The sequence below is a fragment of the Phialemonium atrogriseum genome (assembly GCF_030411735.1).
Source record: "Phialemonium atrogriseum strain 8032-3 unplaced genomic scaffold QBC33scaffold_32, whole genome shotgun sequence".
Taxonomy (NCBI): domain Eukaryota; kingdom Fungi; phylum Ascomycota; class Sordariomycetes; order Cephalothecales; family Cephalothecaceae; genus Phialemonium; species Phialemonium atrogriseum.
In genome coordinates, this window is record NW_026848169.1 from 16,407 (window position 1) to 33,883 (window position 17,477).

The window sequence follows — 17,477 nt, forward strand, 5'->3', positions numbered from 1 at the left end:
ACACGTAGTCAGCTAGTACCTCACCATAGGAAAGTAAGACACCTACAATAGCGACAGATGTGTTGGCAGCGTGGGTCACAGACTTGACTAGGTTGCTCAACGATTTCGCCTGCTTCTTGGAAAGCTTCAGTACTGCTCCAACAGTTTCGTCTGTTTGCCAGTCTCGATAGCTAAAAGTGCCATAATCTGGGCGACACTCTCTGCGGTCTTGGCAATGCGCTCGAGAGCCAGGAGCGGAAGGTCGTTGGTAGAATTTGTCAATTAATTACCCCATGAGCAATGATGTTTAGCCCTCTTAGTTTATCCTATATTGGCAAGCTATAGTAGTCCTTGCTAAGTCTAGGTAGCTTATAATAATGTATTAATGACCAGTGGCACATCAGCCTGATCAAACCTCCCCCGGCCCGCCCCCCGATTGAAGGGAAGGAGAAACGATTCCCATAACCGCAAGGAAATAAAATCACCGTCCGAGTTCCGCCATGTGGCTTCGACGTTATCCTACCTCGCAGGCCGGAGCGTTGCGTACAGCAAATCGGTTTGGCAAATCGAAAACAGAATAATAATTATTTGGCATCGGAAAAGACTGGAAGAATGTGTCCACACTCAGAGCTACCTAGTACAGAGTCTCAAATTCTCGATAGCATCCCCCCCCAAACCTCACCAACCAACTTGTTCATCAATCGATTTTCGCCAAAAATCCTACATGGGCATAGCGCCCTGTCCAGGAAGCTTAGTGAGCCCTGTAAAAAGTTATTAGCTTAAGATCTCTTAACAAAACGCACAACAACTTACATTGGTCAACATCTTCAACGACGCTGCTCTTGAGGTTGCACTGGTTCGCCTGGGCAACAGACTGGGTCTTAAGCCCATCACTGAGCAAAGCAGAAGAGTCCATAGAGCGCTGGAGTGCATCGCCCTTCCAGCCGAAGACGTAATCGCCGTGAGAGCCGTGCCCGACGGAGTCGTCGAAACTCCAGACGAAAGGCTGCGAGCCATCCGTGGGCCACATGTCCTGGGGGAAGTCCTGCGTTTTCCATAGGACCTCAAATGCGATCTGAGGGGTTCTAACGGGATGGGAGGCTGGGCAAGGGCCGGCAGGGACGAAGCCGCCCTTTCCGGTGTTGTACATATGATCTTGGTGGTTGGGGCTGTCGAGATTTTTGCCATCCCAGCATGCGGGGAAGTGGATATTGGCCATGATACCAGCGGGGCACGGTACCTTGGGGAAATCTGGGGTCTCGGGGAATCGGGTGTTGACGTTCTGCAGACAAGTGTAGCTGATGCCGGGGTTGTTTCCGGCCTTGTTTTGCGGGCTGCCAACGGTCATACGGAAGCCCTGGAGTTGTTAGACCAATGACGTCGGCTTCAAGAGCAGTAAACTTACTTGCTTGAAGGCCGTGACCTTCTGGTTCCCGTTTGAATTGAAGTCCTGCTGGATATAATAAACGGTCATGCCGCCGTTCAGGTTGCCCAAGAGGGAATTCGGGTACTGTGACACGCGCTTGTACGAGCCATTGCGGGCCTTGAAGTACAGAACGGCAGTCCAGTAGTTGGAGAAATCCTCGGAGAAGCTGCAGGTGGTGCAGGTAGCCTTGTTGGCAATGTCGACGGTGGGATCCATGGTGGCATTGAAGGCGTTTCCACCGATAATTTGATGGACATGGGCCGAAGGGATGACGCCTGGCTCGACGAGCGGATCAAGGCGCTGGACGGTCAGAGTCGAACATCCGAATCGAAGGTACGCCTGAGAAGGCGCGGCGAGCGCGAGGGCTGTGGAAAGCCACTTCATCTTGGCAGGGTCGATTTGGCAGTTTCGATTTGGCAGGGTCCAGTTGGCAGAGTCGATGTCAGTGATGCGTCCCAGAGAGAGTGGAAATGGCCAAGAACACGCGCGAGCGGTCCCGCTCGACTGATATATAAATACTCAAGCTCCGTCATGACTGGACTCGCATATGCCGTGGCCGTCGGCAAGACCGCAAGGTGCCAGGTTGTTTATCTTGGCGATTTATCCAGCCGAGCGCGGTCTTTAAAGATTTCCCCGCAAGGAGTTCTAATTAATTACCTGGTTGCACGCCGTAATGGTGTTTCGACATGATTATTATACCCAGGGATTGAAAGATGGCAACTGCACACCTGTGGCACCAACCTATAACGATGGCGACATTGGCAACACAAGCACACAGGTGCTGCAGTCTAATGCTGCGGTCTAATTTTGTATCGTTGACTTGCGTCGCAGTCGAGAGTCATTGGATCCCCTCCCCTCTGCTGGTCGACCTATCTTAGATGCTGGCAGAGGACTGGCCTGCTGGCCATGATGCGGGTCGCAAGCCCGCCGATACTTCCCCTTGACAGTCAGTATTACTTTGTGGTCTAGGAGATGCTGGAGCCTGGACGCCGGCAAAAGCCTATGCCCAGACAAGAGACCATAGAGGTTTAATGAGACAACAACCAACCAGCCAACCACAAATAAGGTTGCAAGTTAAATATCCGTAGCTTGTATGTCGGTATTGAAAGCAGTGTGTCGGCATTCGGTGCAGATTTGCCACGCGGTGCGATGGGTTGGCAACCAAGTTAATATAAGAATATTAGGCGACACGGCAGTTGGATGATTGGGTATCTTGCAATTTAATTTCGCGCCAACTCTAATTCTCCCTGCGTACCGTACCGTCACCCCTCAGCAACCTTATTGACGCCGGCGCATTCGTGTAAATGGAGCCCAATCGAGTCCAGGTACATCTCTAAAGAATAAGTCGTACCTTGATATCACGGGGTGTGCCCTGTGACCAGGATTCGGATTACAAACCCGAAGCAGAAACTCTCTTCAACCCAACCATCATTCTTTTGTCTAAATTATATGAAAGACCTCAGCAATCACAACGCAATGCCGATATGCTGTCATCGGCCCCCATTATTGCCCTGTGGCGAATAGCGTCCTTGTTTCCCCTGTCAGATCGTTGGCAAGCCTTCCCTTTATTCCGGGTATTTAGTATTTAACATCACCAAATCAGGTAATCAAGTGAACTAACAGGTTGAAACTTGGAAGAAATCGGAGTTCAATTAGCTGCGGAGCTTGTTTCCACATGCTCCGTTACCAAGCCTACTTGCCCTAGCCTTGTCACAATTGCCAAGCCGCCGGAAAGAACACAACGGCTGAATGGCCAAGAGAGCGTGAGGCTTGGCGTGAAGGCCGGCGTCAGGGACAACATCGGTGGCAACGTCAGTCGTTGCTAAAATATCGTCAAGTTTCATAAACGTCGACCATTTGCTTCGTGATTCGCTCTAGGCGTTAATTACTATGATACACAGACTCCATCCACAATTGAGACCGGGGGAACCACACGGGGGAACCACCCGCAAAAGCGGGCCTTGCCCGAAGCGGCGCCGGATGAAACCCTTTGGCGCTGGGAGCAGCGAGGGAATCGACGGCGGATCTTTTTTTTGCTTCGTTGACCCGATTGCATGCGACAGTAGCCGTCTCGATCCTCCAATCCCGCACATGACCCAGCACGTGATTGCTGGCCGGAGCGAGAGCAAAGGCTCAGGATATCGGAGAATTACTTAGGCTTTTGATATTCCACAAACGTCATCTGCTAGTTTCCGCGCTTTTGGGCCTTGGTGTTCAATAACTCAGTCCCACGAAACAGCCCTTCTCTTGTCAATGTGACTCTACGGCTGCTCGTGCACATTTGCTATCATACACCATGAGAATCGTTCTACTTGTGGTATCGGTTCTCGCAGTCTCCGGTGATTCGGGAGTTAGTAACAACCAGCCATATTCGACGCGGATGATCCGGAGCATAATCGGCCGAAACCAAGGCATCGTCTCATCCGGAGCATCAACAAGCACTCTAGAGTCCGGCATTCTCGCCCTCTCACTCGAGGCATGGCTGAAGCAGTACCCGACGGCAGAGTTCGCACCGCAAGTCTCGGACTACCTAAATCAGGTTCTCCAGATCATAATACCCTCCTTCGCCAACGCAAGCTCCTCCGCTAGCCTGCCCCTCGACCGCCTCACGGTCGGCCAGGCCCTGCACAGCCTCGAGCCGCGCCTCACCGAGGCCGAGTCGGCGAGCCTCGCGACGCTGAACTCGTCGCTCACCATCCAGCGGCGCAACCCGTACGGCGGGTTCTGGTACTACGTCTACCCAGAATGGTCGTATCTCGACGGCGCCGTCTCGTTCCTGCCCTTCATGGCCGCCGAGCCCGGATGGAACGCGGTGGACATGCTCAACCAGATCGAGCTCCTGCACGAGCACTGCCGGGACACGGACGGGTCCGGCCTGCTCGTGCACGGGTACGACGCGTCGCGGACCGCGGTTTGGGCTGACCCTGTGACGGGCGGGAGCCCGTTTGTGTGGGGGCGGTCGCTGGGGTGGTACCTGGCCGGGCTGGTGAATGCGTGGGAGGCGCTCCCGGCAGAGGAATGCAACGACGGCGACGGCGATAAAGAGGACGACGACGCTCTACTCCTCCTCCGGGCCTCCATCCAGAACCAGACGAAGGCCCTGTTTGCTGCGCTGGTTCCCTTCGCGGACAAGGACACCGGAGCATGGTGGCAGCTTCCGACGTTCCCGGGCCGCGAGGGCAACTTCCTGGAGAGCTCGTCGACGGCGCTCTTCGTCTTCTCCTTGCTGAAGGGCGCGCGCATGGGCGTCGTCCCGGGGGGCAGGGGCAAGGGCGGCGCGGTGGCGTTGGCGGCGCTGCGGGCGTACAACTACACGCTGGACAGCTTTGTCGTGCGCTACGGCGACGGCACGCTGGGCTTCAATGGCACCGTGGCTGTTTGCAGCCTCAACTCGACGGCGACGTACGAGTACTACACCTCGCGGCCCATTGTGCCCGACAGTTTGCTGGGCGAGGCGGCGTTTGTGCTGGCAAGCTTGGAGGTGGAGCGATTGGAATGACAGATGTGGTGGGGAGCGCGGACTAGGCTCGGGGTAGTAATTAATGATCCAGGGCATTTACAAAATAATCTATTGGTAATTAATAATGTTTATAGTATCTGGATTTGGAATAACAAATCACCCAAATATCGTTACCATCTCCTGGAAGCATGTGGGCTTCGGAGCCGGAGCTGGCTCGCCTTTACATCTGGTCCTCAACAACAGCCCCGGAAGCGGCCAACGTCGCATAATACAACTCCGTCTCAGCACAGATGACCATGCGTCCGTCGCCGGCGAACTGGAAGTTGGCCGACGTACCGCCTAGGTAAATCTTGCCAATGAGCTTGCCGGATGGATTCCAGACTTGCACGCCATCACCGCAGCCCGCATAGACATTTCCGTCGGAGTCACACTTGACACCTAACAAAGCCTGGTTAGCTAGACACTCCCTCATCCATGGGAGCTATGCTAGGGAAGAGGTCCATGATAGGAATATGCCTGGAATGGGGGGAACGAAGGGAGGAACGACGCACCGTCTGGGACACCAGCGTCTACGAAGGCAAACGTTTTGCGGTTCTCGAATGTGCCATCTTCCTTCACGTCGAATCGATAACTGACTGGGTTAGGACCTTTCTGACAACTGAAGGAATAATCACAGACGATATTCATACATGGTGGCTGGGTCTGAATAGTTGAATCCAAATAACCCGTGGTTGATACCCGTATCGGTGATATACACATGCCGTCCGTCGGGCGAGAAGCCAATACCTTGCCGAGAGGGTCTTAGCTCGGAATCTCAAATAATCATAGTAGTCCCGGGGAGGGTTACCGTTGGGGAGTGTAAAGCCGTCAGCCACAACAGTGACTGCGCCAGTCTTGTCATTTAGACGGTACACCTGGTTGCGGAGTCCAGGGGCGGGCCGGAAATCCTGCAGATAGCCGTAGAGTGTATCTGTGAAATAGACATCTTTGTTTCGCGGGTTGATACCAATATCATTCAGCGAGCTAAATTGACGGCCGAAGTAGTTGTTTACAAGTACTATTATGTGAATGAAGGACCAGTCAGACGCCATTAGGTTGTGGTAGCTTCCTCGATAGATGCTTGACTCACCCGTCGTGTTGTACGGCTCGCGGGGGTTCATGATGTATAGTGCGGAGGGGATGTCGTCGCCTTGACCTTCTCCGGCGAAGAGGAGTTGGCCGCGGTAGTTGGTAGCGCCTTTAATTAGAGCACGTTAGCGATGCCCAACCATGGCTGTAGTCGATTACTTATATGGCACTCAACGCACCATTTGGATTAACAATCATTGGATTTGAAGGGACAGTCGTAACCGTCACCCTCCCCGTGGCGTTCCCAACGCTGGAGACTTTGGCGGCCTCAGCTAGGGAGATCTTCTGGATGATGGCCGACTTGTTGAGGCCGGTGCCGGCATCGTTGGCTCCGGCATTCTGCACGAAGAATACTTCATCTGTAGGTTTATACCTAGACCGCGCTCGTTAATATCCGGCTCCGTCCGGACGCGTAGCCTACTGGATGCTAAGGTTTCATTACACACCAAACCACAGCCTCGTGAAACAGAGGATCCTTGTCGGACTTGGCAATCAGTGCCAGGGTCGGATTGGACCCGATCACGGTATAGAACTCGTTGTCGTAGATGTGGAAGGGCTTGGCATATAGCGAGTCTTTATCTATGCCGGGCGGGATAAATGGCTTTGGTGCGGCAGTTAGCATGCTAGTTCAAGGATGAGCCGCGGGTATTAGGCAGTTCTGACAGTCGTGCCATTGGATTGCGCAGGAGGGAGCACTGTCGGTAGCACATTGAAGCTTCTCTGGTCGATCACCTGCGCCAGAGGCGGGACTGCCAGTGAAGCCCCAGCCACGCCGTGAGATGAAGGGTTGGAGCCTGTTCGGAGAACCAGGCCGGCGGCGAGGGCGATGAGGGCGGCTGATAAGGAGAGCATCGCGATTGCTAGTGTATTTTTGTTCCTGAGGTGTGTAACTTCTTGTCCTACACGACTCGGCGGTTGTTTTGATGAGGCAGTGGCAGTCATCGTGAAAGCGGGGCTAAAGAGGGATCAAGAGACAAGTGTGAATGATATCATAGCACGTAGCTGGTAATACGCCGATCCCCCGTTTTGGCTGCAGGTATTGTACTGTACCTCTCGCTTACCGGAGCCCCCACGATCTCACCCTGTTTCTAGTCGTGGTCTACACGTAGATGTTACGGGATCAGGCTTTTGGATGCCGTGGGTTGGCTCGGCACTTCGCTCGATCCATCTTTTCTAGTGTCCCGATTTGCGGGGTCGTGTGGAGAACCCCAACACTTCGGTGAAGAACTGGTGGCCAGATCATCAGCCAGCACGTCCATTTTGATGCAACGCTGAGTGGCAGTATGGATTGCCGCGTTTACAACTTCTCCAAAATCCGCACTAACCTCACCCGCCGCGTTAGTCTTTACCCATGCCTCGTAGTCCTAGACTAAGTCGTCGTCCACGTTTCGTCTCGCCACCCAGGAGTTCTCCGCTGCCGTAGCCTGCCCACTTGATGAGGTACTGCCTCTTGTAGGCGCCTCCCCGTCGGGCAAGGATGCACTCAACTTCATAGACTTCGTTATCTCAGCCTTGATCGGCACCAGGTTGGTCGACGGGGCCGCGCCGCTCTCTGTTTCCAAGGTTCCACCAGCAGGGAGACTGGGAAGACGTTGTGAATCTTGTACTCGGGCGGAAACTTCAAACGGTAGGCCATACCGGCGCCTCCGATGACAGCCTCTACCACGAAGGGTCCCAGGTACTTATCAGAAGGCTTCCGGTTAGGCATCTTCTGCTTGATGTTCTTGGCAGACAAGACGACCAAGCCCCCTACCACTCACACTCTTCTCGATTCGGCTATAGTTGTTATATAATTGGCTCGTAGGTAGCCCATCTCTTAGCCAGCATCTGCTTCACTGCTGTGTGGGTCTTCTTCATCTCTGCGGCCCCATGAGCTCTCGCTGCCGATCTAGGTATTTTACGATTACTTTGGACAAGCTCCCAAAGTCTAATAGGAGGCAAAACTACGTCAAGATCTCCCTTCCTTAATAGGCATATTCTAAACAAGAGGTCGCGCTTGGCTTGATATACACAGCCCGTCAAGATATGGGCATATCGAGGTGTGCGTTTGCTTCTTGTGGGGCTGACAGCTACGTGAGTGTGACTCTGCCGTGTCTGGGACGCACCATGGCCCCATTAGCTGCAGGCAGAGTTCCGCCGTTGCCCACTTGGAGAGCAGCCCACAGGACGCACAAGCCAGAACATCGTGCGGGCTTGTCCACATTTGAGGTAGAGATTCGGAGGTCGAGACCCAAGCCCATGTGGCGAGTTAGAGTACTACGTCGATGATGGGTCGAGGTCGGACAATGCAACAATAACCTATTGCTGGCCATGGCAAACCGAACAATCAAAGTCGCAATCCTGTAAGTTGAGGACAACTAATTACATTCTGGGACGTTCTTGACAAGGTAGATCCACGTAATCCATCTTCCCAGAAACGATTTGAACCAGAATCTCCTTTATCCACTCTTCATCCTCTCTAAAGACGCATTTATTCATTTTCACCACGGCGTTCTGGATTTCCAAAGTCTCCTGGTCTGATAATGGCTGGTCATTTGGCGGGAACTCCATGTAATCTCCCTCGTAGCTCATGTCGAAGAGGCTGTACCCGATGATGCTGGAGAGCCGTTCAATAACGCCCTCGCGGAGAGGACTCCCACGTTTCTCCCGCGCAGCAATGCGGACAAGGGCAGCGCATGCGACTGGGAGAGGCATTGTCTGGACAAAACTCGGCAGTGTGGGTTGAGAAGCGTCCTGAGCTGAAATCGGAACGAGTTCGTCGGGCGTGATCCCGGTCCACGACATGGACAGAAAAACGAGCCTACGTCGTGGGGGACCTTCGTGGGGAGCAGCAGTGCGAAAAGAGTCGTCGACGAGGTAGCGAACGGCCAAACCGGAAAGCTCGCACGGGTAGATGGAGCGTAAAGTATTCTCGTCTGCAGGGGATAGCCCTACACCGGCGGCGAGTTCGCGGACTCTCTGTAGCTGGCCGTCCGGGATCAGGAGAAAGAGACTCTGCCGACTGTTAGACATGTCAAGATTGAAACGAAGGCGTGTTGGTTGACTCACTCCATTTGACGCAAGAGGGTAGCCTAACCGGATATGAAGGCTGGTCTCCCACTCGACAAGAAGAAGCCGGGATGCCTCTAGACGTTCCAAAAGCGCAGACGCGCGCCCTCTAAAGTCGCTCATGGTAACGGGTAGTGATGTGGAGGAAGAGAAGGAGCGAGTATGAAGGTGGGCACTCTGTCATTGAGCTTACAAGTCATTCGAGGAGCAAGCAGCACTGTTGGAATATTCATGTGATATTGCACGTGACACACCATGTCACAACCTCCTCCTGTCTTCCATCTTAACCTAGGTAGGTAGGTATACAAGAGTAATGAACCTGCAAACCAATCCCAAGGCAAGGCACGATGTTATTCTCTAAGTAATTTATATCATCTTCCTTTGTTAGAGGCTGTAGTAATGATATGCTAGTTATGTGTCGTCTCATACACGACACTAAGCAGGGACTCCGGAGTTACGCTCCACTGAACTAGCCTACCCGTCGGCTTGCCCGGTTTCGGCCCGGCGGTATCCATATCGCGGGGTAAGGCGAAAAAAACCACAAATAGTATTCTTCTGGGATTTCTTGCTGGGACCAATTCCAGTTCAGTCAGGCACACCTTCGGAAAATGTCAATGGAATTGCGCCGCTTCCCCGAGGCCCGGGGTCCGGGACAGGATGAAGAGGGAGAGGAGCAAGGGCATCTCATCTCAGTACTACCGCCGACCGACAGAGGACCAGCTGCTTGGAAGTTCCTCTGCGGATGTTTCATTGTCGAGGCGCTTTTATGGGGTTTGTTATTATCGTGGCCCCCGGCTTTGGCCCAGAATTGACACAACCTCTAACTGATCAACTCGCATGCATCCATCAGGTTTCCCTCTGGCCTTTGGCGTCTTCCAGGACTACTATTCCAAACAACCCGAGTTCGAGGGAAACACCAATATCGCCGCCATCGGCACCGTCGCAACCAGCATGTACTTCCTCGGCGCACCGCTGTCGGCGCCCCTGGTGAGGAGGTTCCAGAAAGCACAGCGCTACATGATCGCGGGCGGGTGGACCATCTGCGCGCTCTCGCTCCTCGGCGCCTCCATGGTGGACTCGGTCGCCGGCCTCATCGCCACCCAGGGCGTGCTCTACGGCCTCGGCTTTCTGATGCTGTACTTCCCCGTCCTGACCATGCTCAACGAGTGGTTCGTCCAGCGCCGCGGCCTGGCCTACGGGGTGCTATACGCCGGCGGCGGGTTCAGCGGCGTGGGCCTGCCGTTCCTCCTCGAGCGCCTGCTGGCCACGACGGGGTACCGCACGACCCTACGCACCATCGCCATTGTCCAGTTCGCCAGCTTGATACCGACCATGTTCCTCCTCAAGCCGCGCCTGCCGCCGTCCAACAGCAGCGCGTTGCGCGCCGTCGATTGGAGCTTCTTCCGGCAGCCTCTGTTCTGGGTCTTTTCGCTGTCCAACCTCTTCCAGGGCTTCGCCTACTATATTCCGTCCTTGTACCTGCCGTCGTTCGCCTCCATCATCGGGCTTTCCGGCACGATGGGGGCGTTGATTCTGGCAGCTAATAACATGGCTTGCATCATCGGCCAAATCGGGTTCGGATACTTGACTGACCGGTTCAACAACGTTGCCGTCCTCGTCTTCGTCTCGACATTCGTGTCGGCCCTTGCAGGCTTTGCGATCTGGGGCTTTGCTCACTCCTTGGGGGCTCTACTGGCGTTCTCCATCGTCTTCGGGTTGTTCGCGGGCGCATACATTGTCTTCTGGCCAAAGTTTGGGTCCCTGCTATCGGAAGACCCTCAGGCGATATACAGTCTGATGGCCTTTGGCAAAGGCATTGGCAACCTTGCCACCGGTCCCATCACGGCCCGCCTCCTGACCAGGCCGGTCACGTCTGGCTATGGGATAGGCAAGTTTGAGCCTCTGATTATTTTTATGGGATCTCTCATGCTTTGCTCTTCACTGGGGATTGTTGGTTGGCCGCTCAAGCCTCGCACCCTCGGGGCTTGAGCTATGATGAGGTAGACATCTCACAGTCACGTTGTGTTCCGCCAGAACCCTCAATTTTATACGCTCCAAGCAAGCCGTGATCGAAAATGCCTTAGCGATAACTACGTGGTAATTAACTTACACCTATTCCAGCTCGGGTGTGGTTCAGACTCCAGATGTGTATGATGCAAGATCACGGTCGCAACTTGGGGGTCAAGGATAACGAAGTCTCACAGTATTCATGGCTCTCGGATAGTCACTCACCGGTGACAAGCTGCATCCATCAGGTTATGCCTTAGCGTCAGCACATTCCGCATCACCATTGACGTCTGCGCAGCTTGATGATCTGAACAACCTGGCTAGGGTTCTCGTCCTTCTAAATCGTGATTAATCAAATACAATCGATAACCACCCGGTTAAGCATAGCCACACGCAACGCCTGTCTTGACGACAATTTCGAGAGACGAATGTCTAAAAATACCGTCAATGTACGACCCCGGTGCGTTGATAGCGTCATAGGATTCATGTGCTATGGACTGTAATTTGTATAAATCTCTATGCTTTGACTCGAAACCCATCTCATTTAAGAAGAGGTCTTATTGGGCAAAGGCTATTCTATGTGCATATGTGCAGCTCATAGGTTCAGCCTAAAGGGGTCAATGTATTGTATATTAGCAGATCCTCTCCCGAAGATTTTCGCATTTCATCTTTCAACTTTCTTCAGTTCAACTATTTTCAGCTAACTGTCTAATCTTACCAATAATTATGCATGCTCACATTCTGCTAGCACTTTGTGCAGCTGCAGCGAGCTACGTTGCTGCTGAAAACATCACCGTCGAGGTTACCTATTCTGTGTCGTGCGAGAGAAAGACAAAGAACGAGGATATCATATCCGTCAATTACAATGGCACACTCACAGACGGGACCCTATTCGATTCTAGTGCGTAACTATAGTCTTGGCGGCCTTTGTACCTCCTCCCTCCTGCTAACGATTGGGCAAGGTTATGATGAGAACGATTCCCATCCATTCAGCTTCACACTTGGTGCTGGAGAAGTGATTCAAGGGTAGGATCCCCTAACATGTATCGGCACTCCATTCAGATGGCTAACAGATCTGCAGTTGGGAGTTGGGACTCTTGGATATGTGTATCGGCGATAGGAGGTGCGTCACAAGCTCCTTTTCTCCCCTTCGCCGTCCACTTGAGACATATAAACTGATTGGCATTTGCAGAACTTTGACTCTCCCCCCTCAATTTGGCTACGGAGACGATGAGGTCGGCCCCATTCCGGCGAATTCAACACTCAGTACGTTGTCTTTGGGCGATGTGCCAACCATCCAGCGCTAACATATATCAACCACAGTCTTCTATACTGAGCTCATGGGCATTAAGGGTGTTTAACCGTCTAGAAATGCTGCTGCAGAGCAAGTTGTGGTTTATTTTCTCTTCGTGGATTAGATATCTCGCTGGCTTGAAGGCTGAGACATTCTGTGTTGCTTGATTCTAGTTCTCAGTTGCTGTCAGATAATTTCTCGGTATTCGAGTGTATTGTCCGGGTGCCCAGTGGCGGGTGTGTGCCAATATGCGCGACTATGAGAATGCCAAGGGCTTTCGGGACCTCGCTCAGTCGCTATCATATAGACCAGGATGATGGCTGTGGCTATGAACGTCATCTTGGAGGAGATAATAACATTGTGCCTTGCCTTGTGATTGGTTTGGAGTACAACAGGTTCATTATTCTTGTGTAACAGGGAGGACTAGATAGAGGAGGTTGGCACATGAGGATAATGACTTTTAAGCTCAATGGCAGTGACAAAGTTCAACTGTTGACTATCTGGCACCAAACTTATTCCGATGCATTCTAGGGGACAAGATCTAATTATAAGTAAATAGACCCCATCCTACAGCTTTGGCGCAGCAGACTTTGAGGCACCCCGGGCCAAATCAAAGCGGTCCAAATTCATCACCTTGGCCCAAGCTGCCACGAAGTCTCTCACAAACTTTTCCTGGCCATCTGCACTACCATAGACCTCGGCAACAGCGCGCAGTTCGGCGTGGGAGCCAAACACGAGATCGGCGCGAGTGGCAGTCCACTTCTTCTGGCCGGTCTTGCGGTCGGAACCCTCGTAGACCTCGCCATCGGTTGCCTTCCAGGCCGTGTTCACGTCCAGCAGGTTGGTGAAGAAGTCGTTGGTCAGCTGGCCAGGGCGCGTGGTGAAGACGCCGTGAGACGAGCCGTCGTAGTTGGCGCCGAGGACGCGCAGTCCGCCCACGAGCGCCGTCAACTCCGGGGCGGTGAGCGTGAGCAGGTGTGCCCTGTCGACGAGGAGCTGCTCGGTCCGCACCCGGGGCGTTCCCTTGCCGTAGTTACGGAACCCGTCGGCGTACGGCTCCAGGTGCTCGAAAGACTGGGCGTCGGTCTGTTCTTGCGAGGCATCCGTGCGGCCGGGCGTGAAGGGAACGGGAACACCGGCTGCCTTCTCGAGGGCGGCGGAACCGGCTAGCACGATGAGATCGGCCAGGGAGACCTTCTTCCCGCCGGATGCAGAGCTGTTGAATTTCTCCTGCACGCCTTCCAGTGCCCCGAGCACCTCGGCGAGACGTTGGGGGTTGTTGACCTTCCAGTCCTTCTGGGGAGCGAGGCGGATACGAGCACCGTTGGCGCCGCCGCGCTTGTCACTGCCGCGGAATGTGGAAGCCGATGCCCAGGCGGTGGAAATCAACTTGGCAGGTTCCACGCCGGTCGCGAGGATCTCCTTCTTCAGAGCGGCAATGTCCTTGTCGTCGATGACTGGATGGTCGAGAGCCGGGACGGGGTCCTCCCAGATCAGCTCCTCGGATGGGATTTCCGGACCGAGCCAGCGAGATCGCGGGCCCATGTCGCGGTGCAGCAGCTTGAACCAGGCGCGGGAGAAGGCGTCGGCGAACTGATCGGGGTTCTCGAGGTAGCGGCGGGCGATCTTCTCGTACGCCGGATCGAATCGCAGCGCAAGATCGGTCGTCAGCATGGTGGGCCGGTGCTTCTTGTTCGCGTCGTAGGCATCGGGGATGATGGCGTCGGCACCCTTCGCCACCCACTGGTTCGCGCCAGCGGGGCTCTTGGTGAGCTCCCACTCATACTTGAACAGGTACTCGAGGAAGTTCATGCTCCACTTGGTTGGAGTCTTGGTCCAGATAACCTCGAGGCCACTGGTGATGGTGTCGGGACCCTTTCCGGAGCCGTGTTTGTTGGTCCATCCGAGGCCCTGCTGCTCGATGGGGGCCGCCTCGGGTTCCTTGCCGACATTTTCCGAAGGAGCTGCGCCATGGGTCTTGCCGAAGCTGTGGCCACCGGCAATCAACGCAACAGTCTCCTCGTCGTTCATGGCCATGCGGGCAAAGGTCGTGCGGATGTCCCTGGCCGAGGCAATAGGGTCGGGAATGCCGTCGGGGCCTTCGGGGTTGACATAGATCAAACCCATGTGAACGGCTGCGAGCGGGGTTTCCAGGTCGCGGGTGTGAATGTCCTTGTAGTCCTTCTTCGACTCATCGGCGTCAACGACACCGTGCCCTTTCACGCCTTCGTGGCCTTTGGAGTAGCGGACGTCGTTGCCCAGCCACGTCAGCTCGCCACCCCAGTAGACAGACTCGTCAGCCTCCCAGGTGTCCTCACGGCCGCCGGCGAAGCCAAAGGGCTTCAAGCCCATGGATTCGAGGGCAACATTGCCGGTCAAAAGCAGCAGATCTGCCCACGAGATCTTGTTGCCGTACTTCTGCTTGATGGGCCAGAGAAGGCGCCGGGCCTTGTCGAGACTGACGTTGTCTGGCCAGCTGTTGAGAGGCGCAAAGCGCTGCTGGCCTTGGCCGCCGCCGCCACGACCGTCGAACACGCGGTACGTGCCTGCGCTGTGCCATGCCATGCGGATGAAGAGACCACCGTAGTGGCCAAAGTCGGCGGGCCACCACTCCTGCGAATCCGTCATCAACGCATGGAGATCCTTCTTCAGTCCTTCGTAGTCCAAGCTCTTGAAGGCAGCCGCGTAGTCAAAGTCCTTGTTGTGTGGATTGGTGACGGCCGTGTGCTGGCGAAGGATGTTGAGCTTCAACTCATTTGGCCACCAGTCGCGGTTCCGGGTGCCGCCGCCACCAACGTTGGATTCTCGAATGGGACATTCAGCCATGGTGCTCGTTCGTTCGTTGATGATTGTTCGGTGGGTTTTGGTAGGGATGTTGATGCAAAAGGTGCACTTCTGGGATCAGCGAGAGAGGATGTGGAGAGTAAGATAAAAGAATCACGAAGAAGCGGAAAAAGAGGGGGCGTTTCGGAAAGTGCAGATCAGGAGAATGGAAGCTCGAGGAATACCTAACATCCAACTTCTGATCCGATTGACCCCGCAGATGACGAAATCATGTCGACCCCGCAGTTATGTATCGCCCGACATTTACATAGAGCCCCGCCGGTTTTGCTTGGTGGCCAAGGTACCCCGGGATACTGTAGTAACTGATATCAGAGATACCGGTTTCGCACGTGGATTTGCGGGGGCGGGTATGTACCCGCGATATCCAACGCCTAGAATCGGGCTACCAACCCGCGGTCGCTCAGATGTAATGTGGAGGATCTTATTGGTTGTTAAGTAAAGCTCCCCGCACTCGGCCAATTCCGGGTGGGGTCTCCAAGCAATGCCGAGGACTGCGAATCGACTCACCTGCGGCATTTGGATTTTTGGAATGAAAATGCTCGCAAATCATCGGATTCTCACCGTTAGACAGTAGCACTGACACGACACATCCGATACATTTCCCATCTCCTTGAGATATCCCGTCTATCTACGGCCTGACGTGGGAAGACGCACACGGACAGGTAGGTATGAAACAAGACAATGCTGCAAGCAAGCTTGATTCACCTGCAAGGGAGGTGGCCTGATCAGGCTCCCAGCAATAGAGGAGCGGCAGGACGATAATCCGAAAGGTGATAGTCGAGGTCCAGTCTCAAGCAACTCTGCGAAGATTTGTCATATAAAATGCCTGCCTGCATGTGAGTCGCCTACAACGCTGAAAGAGGAGTCTCATGGCAATAGGCGAGCCTGGATCTGGATGGGGAAGAAGAGCGACTTGAAGCATAGCAGGGATGCACTGATTATCAACAGGGCATTTTTGCTAGCTAATAAAGCGGCATACAGGTTGCGGCAGCATCCGTAGCACTGGCTGCTGTGTCAAAATAAAAGTAAAATCGCTCTCGCTCAGCACTGTCAGCAGTGCTAAACAAACTAAGCCTTATGCTTGGCAAATCTACTCAGGGGTAGCACAGACCAAGTACAGCGAGATTTGACCGCGCTGCGCACCAAAGGGGTTTCTCGGAACTGCCACCCCATTTCGCTCCCACGCACACGCCTATCATGAGGACGGCCATCCTTCTCCTCCAGGTTGTTGCCACCCTGTTAGCAATGCTCGACATGCTTGTCCCCGCCGTGCGGCCGACTATGACTACCGAATCGTGACAATGCGCAGCAGAGAACCTCGCACTGCATTTCGACGAGCCCAAACCCACCGCGCCCTGCGCTCGATTTGTACGGCCGGGAGCCGCGAAAAGGCGTGCACGCTCGCGGGGATCGAGCCTTTCCCCAGAGCAGTCACGCCGGCGCACCTTCACCATAGCCTCCGCTGCTGCAGCTGTGCTCCTCGACTTCTCCTCCGGCGGCAGCATGGCGTCATCGTGATGCGCTGCCCAGAGCGAGTCGGCCTTCACCCTCGCTTCCATGTGCGACCGGTTGGTACGACGCCATAAGCGGGACGCTCAATGTCAAGACGTGGCTCTACGACATCTCTTCACATCCTGGACAACTCGTCGCCTCGCCGTCCGGGCTTATACGTGATGGCCGTCGATTCCCCCACGGAACTACTCATGTCTGTATTAGTATTTGCACGTGCAATGTAGGTGTCATGTGCAAACAGACGTCGTATCAGTGGCAAAGTGGATGCAAGAACATGGAATCTCCGGTATAACAGGGCCGGCCAAGATCCGGGAACCCATAGCCGTCGGGTGTCTACATAATTAAGAGTACCCAGCATCCCGTCGGTTTGCGAACTGGTGGAATCAACCCCCACCCTCCCCCCTGCGATTCCCCACGAAGCTGCAAGGAAACATGGAGAAGCCTTACAGGGCAAGCTTCGTCATTGCGGACCCCCGGGATCGTCCAGACTTCCGGATGCGGCCCGGCACGCTAGGCTTGCCGGGTAATTTTATCCCACTAATAATCCCACCAATGATTAAGACGTACAAATCTGCAGAGGTGGTGACGAGAGAGACGATCACCAACCTAAATGAATACTAGCACCTGGCTCTGGCGAGCTGCCAATGAAGACCTCCTACCAGCGTCAGAAACACCCGACGGGTTGAAGGTTTGGTACAAAGAAAGCAGGGGCGAGGAGCGAAGAGACGCCATTCGTGGATTTTGTGCCTCTGGAGATAAACAATAACCACTTATAAGAC

The 17,477-nt window shown here is 54.4% G+C and overlaps 7 protein-coding genes across 7 annotated transcripts; 3 read left to right on the top strand and 4 right to left on the bottom strand.

Annotated features, from left to right (window-relative positions):
- Nucleotides 1–676: 676 nt before the first annotated feature.
- QBC33DRAFT_598410 (uncharacterized protein) lies at nucleotides 677–1,789 on the bottom strand (the record flags this gene model as incomplete). Its single annotated transcript, XM_060431972.1, has 3 exons — nucleotides 677–740; nucleotides 793–1,336; nucleotides 1,385–1,789. 3 exons carry the CDS (start codon nucleotides 1,787–1,789, stop codon nucleotides 700–702), a joined length of 990 nt encoding a protein of 329 aa, XP_060279505.1. The 3' UTR covers nucleotides 677–699.
- Nucleotides 1,790–3,580: 1,791 nt separating this feature from the next.
- QBC33DRAFT_549887 (Six-hairpin glycosidase-like protein) lies at nucleotides 3,581–5,022 on the top strand. Its single transcript, XM_060429010.1, has one exon. It carries the CDS (start codon nucleotides 3,702–3,704, stop codon nucleotides 4,902–4,904), a length of 1,203 nt encoding a protein of 400 aa, XP_060279506.1. The 5' UTR covers nucleotides 3,581–3,701; the 3' UTR covers nucleotides 4,905–5,022.
- On the bottom strand, nucleotides 4,982–7,116 carry QBC33DRAFT_549889 (putative evolved d-pantonohydrolase protein). The gene is made up of 8 exons (XM_060429011.1): nucleotides 6,657–7,116; nucleotides 6,440–6,594; nucleotides 6,173–6,366; nucleotides 5,995–6,102; nucleotides 5,713–5,922; nucleotides 5,555–5,651; nucleotides 5,417–5,496; nucleotides 4,982–5,303 (listed from the first exon to the last, which is right to left on the bottom strand). The coding sequence occupies exons 1-8, from the start codon at nucleotides 6,933–6,935 to the stop codon at nucleotides 5,086–5,088; spliced, it is 1,341 nt and encodes a 446-aa protein (XP_060279507.1). The 5' UTR covers nucleotides 6,936–7,116; the 3' UTR covers nucleotides 4,982–5,085.
- A 1,218-nt stretch (nucleotides 7,117–8,334) lies between these two features.
- On the bottom strand, nucleotides 8,335–9,216 carry QBC33DRAFT_246239 (uncharacterized protein). Its single transcript, XM_060422956.1, has 2 exons — nucleotides 9,042–9,216; nucleotides 8,335–8,987 (listed from the first exon to the last, which is right to left on the bottom strand). The coding sequence occupies exons 1-2, from the start codon at nucleotides 9,162–9,164 to the stop codon at nucleotides 8,355–8,357; spliced, it is 756 nt and encodes a 251-aa protein (XP_060279508.1). The 5' UTR covers nucleotides 9,165–9,216; the 3' UTR covers nucleotides 8,335–8,354.
- Nucleotides 9,217–9,598: 382 nt separating this feature from the next.
- On the top strand, nucleotides 9,599–11,129 carry QBC33DRAFT_613757 (MFS monocarboxylate transporter). The gene is made up of 2 exons (XM_060432557.1): nucleotides 9,599–9,812; nucleotides 9,892–11,129. Exons 1-2 carry the CDS (start codon nucleotides 9,650–9,652, stop codon nucleotides 11,028–11,030), a joined length of 1,302 nt encoding a protein of 433 aa, XP_060279509.1. The 5' UTR covers nucleotides 9,599–9,649; the 3' UTR covers nucleotides 11,031–11,129.
- A 645-nt stretch (nucleotides 11,130–11,774) lies between these two features.
- On the top strand, nucleotides 11,775–12,409 carry QBC33DRAFT_581082 (uncharacterized protein; the record flags this gene model as incomplete). The annotated part of the gene is made up of 5 exons (XM_060431242.1): nucleotides 11,775–11,949; nucleotides 12,011–12,074; nucleotides 12,130–12,171; nucleotides 12,241–12,314; nucleotides 12,372–12,409. The coding sequence occupies 5 exons, from the start codon at nucleotides 11,775–11,777 to the stop codon at nucleotides 12,407–12,409; spliced, it is 393 nt and encodes a 130-aa protein (XP_060279510.1).
- A 216-nt stretch (nucleotides 12,410–12,625) lies between these two features.
- QBC33DRAFT_549894 (heme peroxidase) lies at nucleotides 12,626–15,374 on the bottom strand. Its single transcript, XM_060429012.1, has one exon. It carries the CDS (start codon nucleotides 15,166–15,168, stop codon nucleotides 12,910–12,912), a length of 2,259 nt encoding a protein of 752 aa, XP_060279511.1. The 5' UTR covers nucleotides 15,169–15,374; the 3' UTR covers nucleotides 12,626–12,909.
- Nucleotides 15,375–17,477: the final 2,103 nt, after the last annotated feature.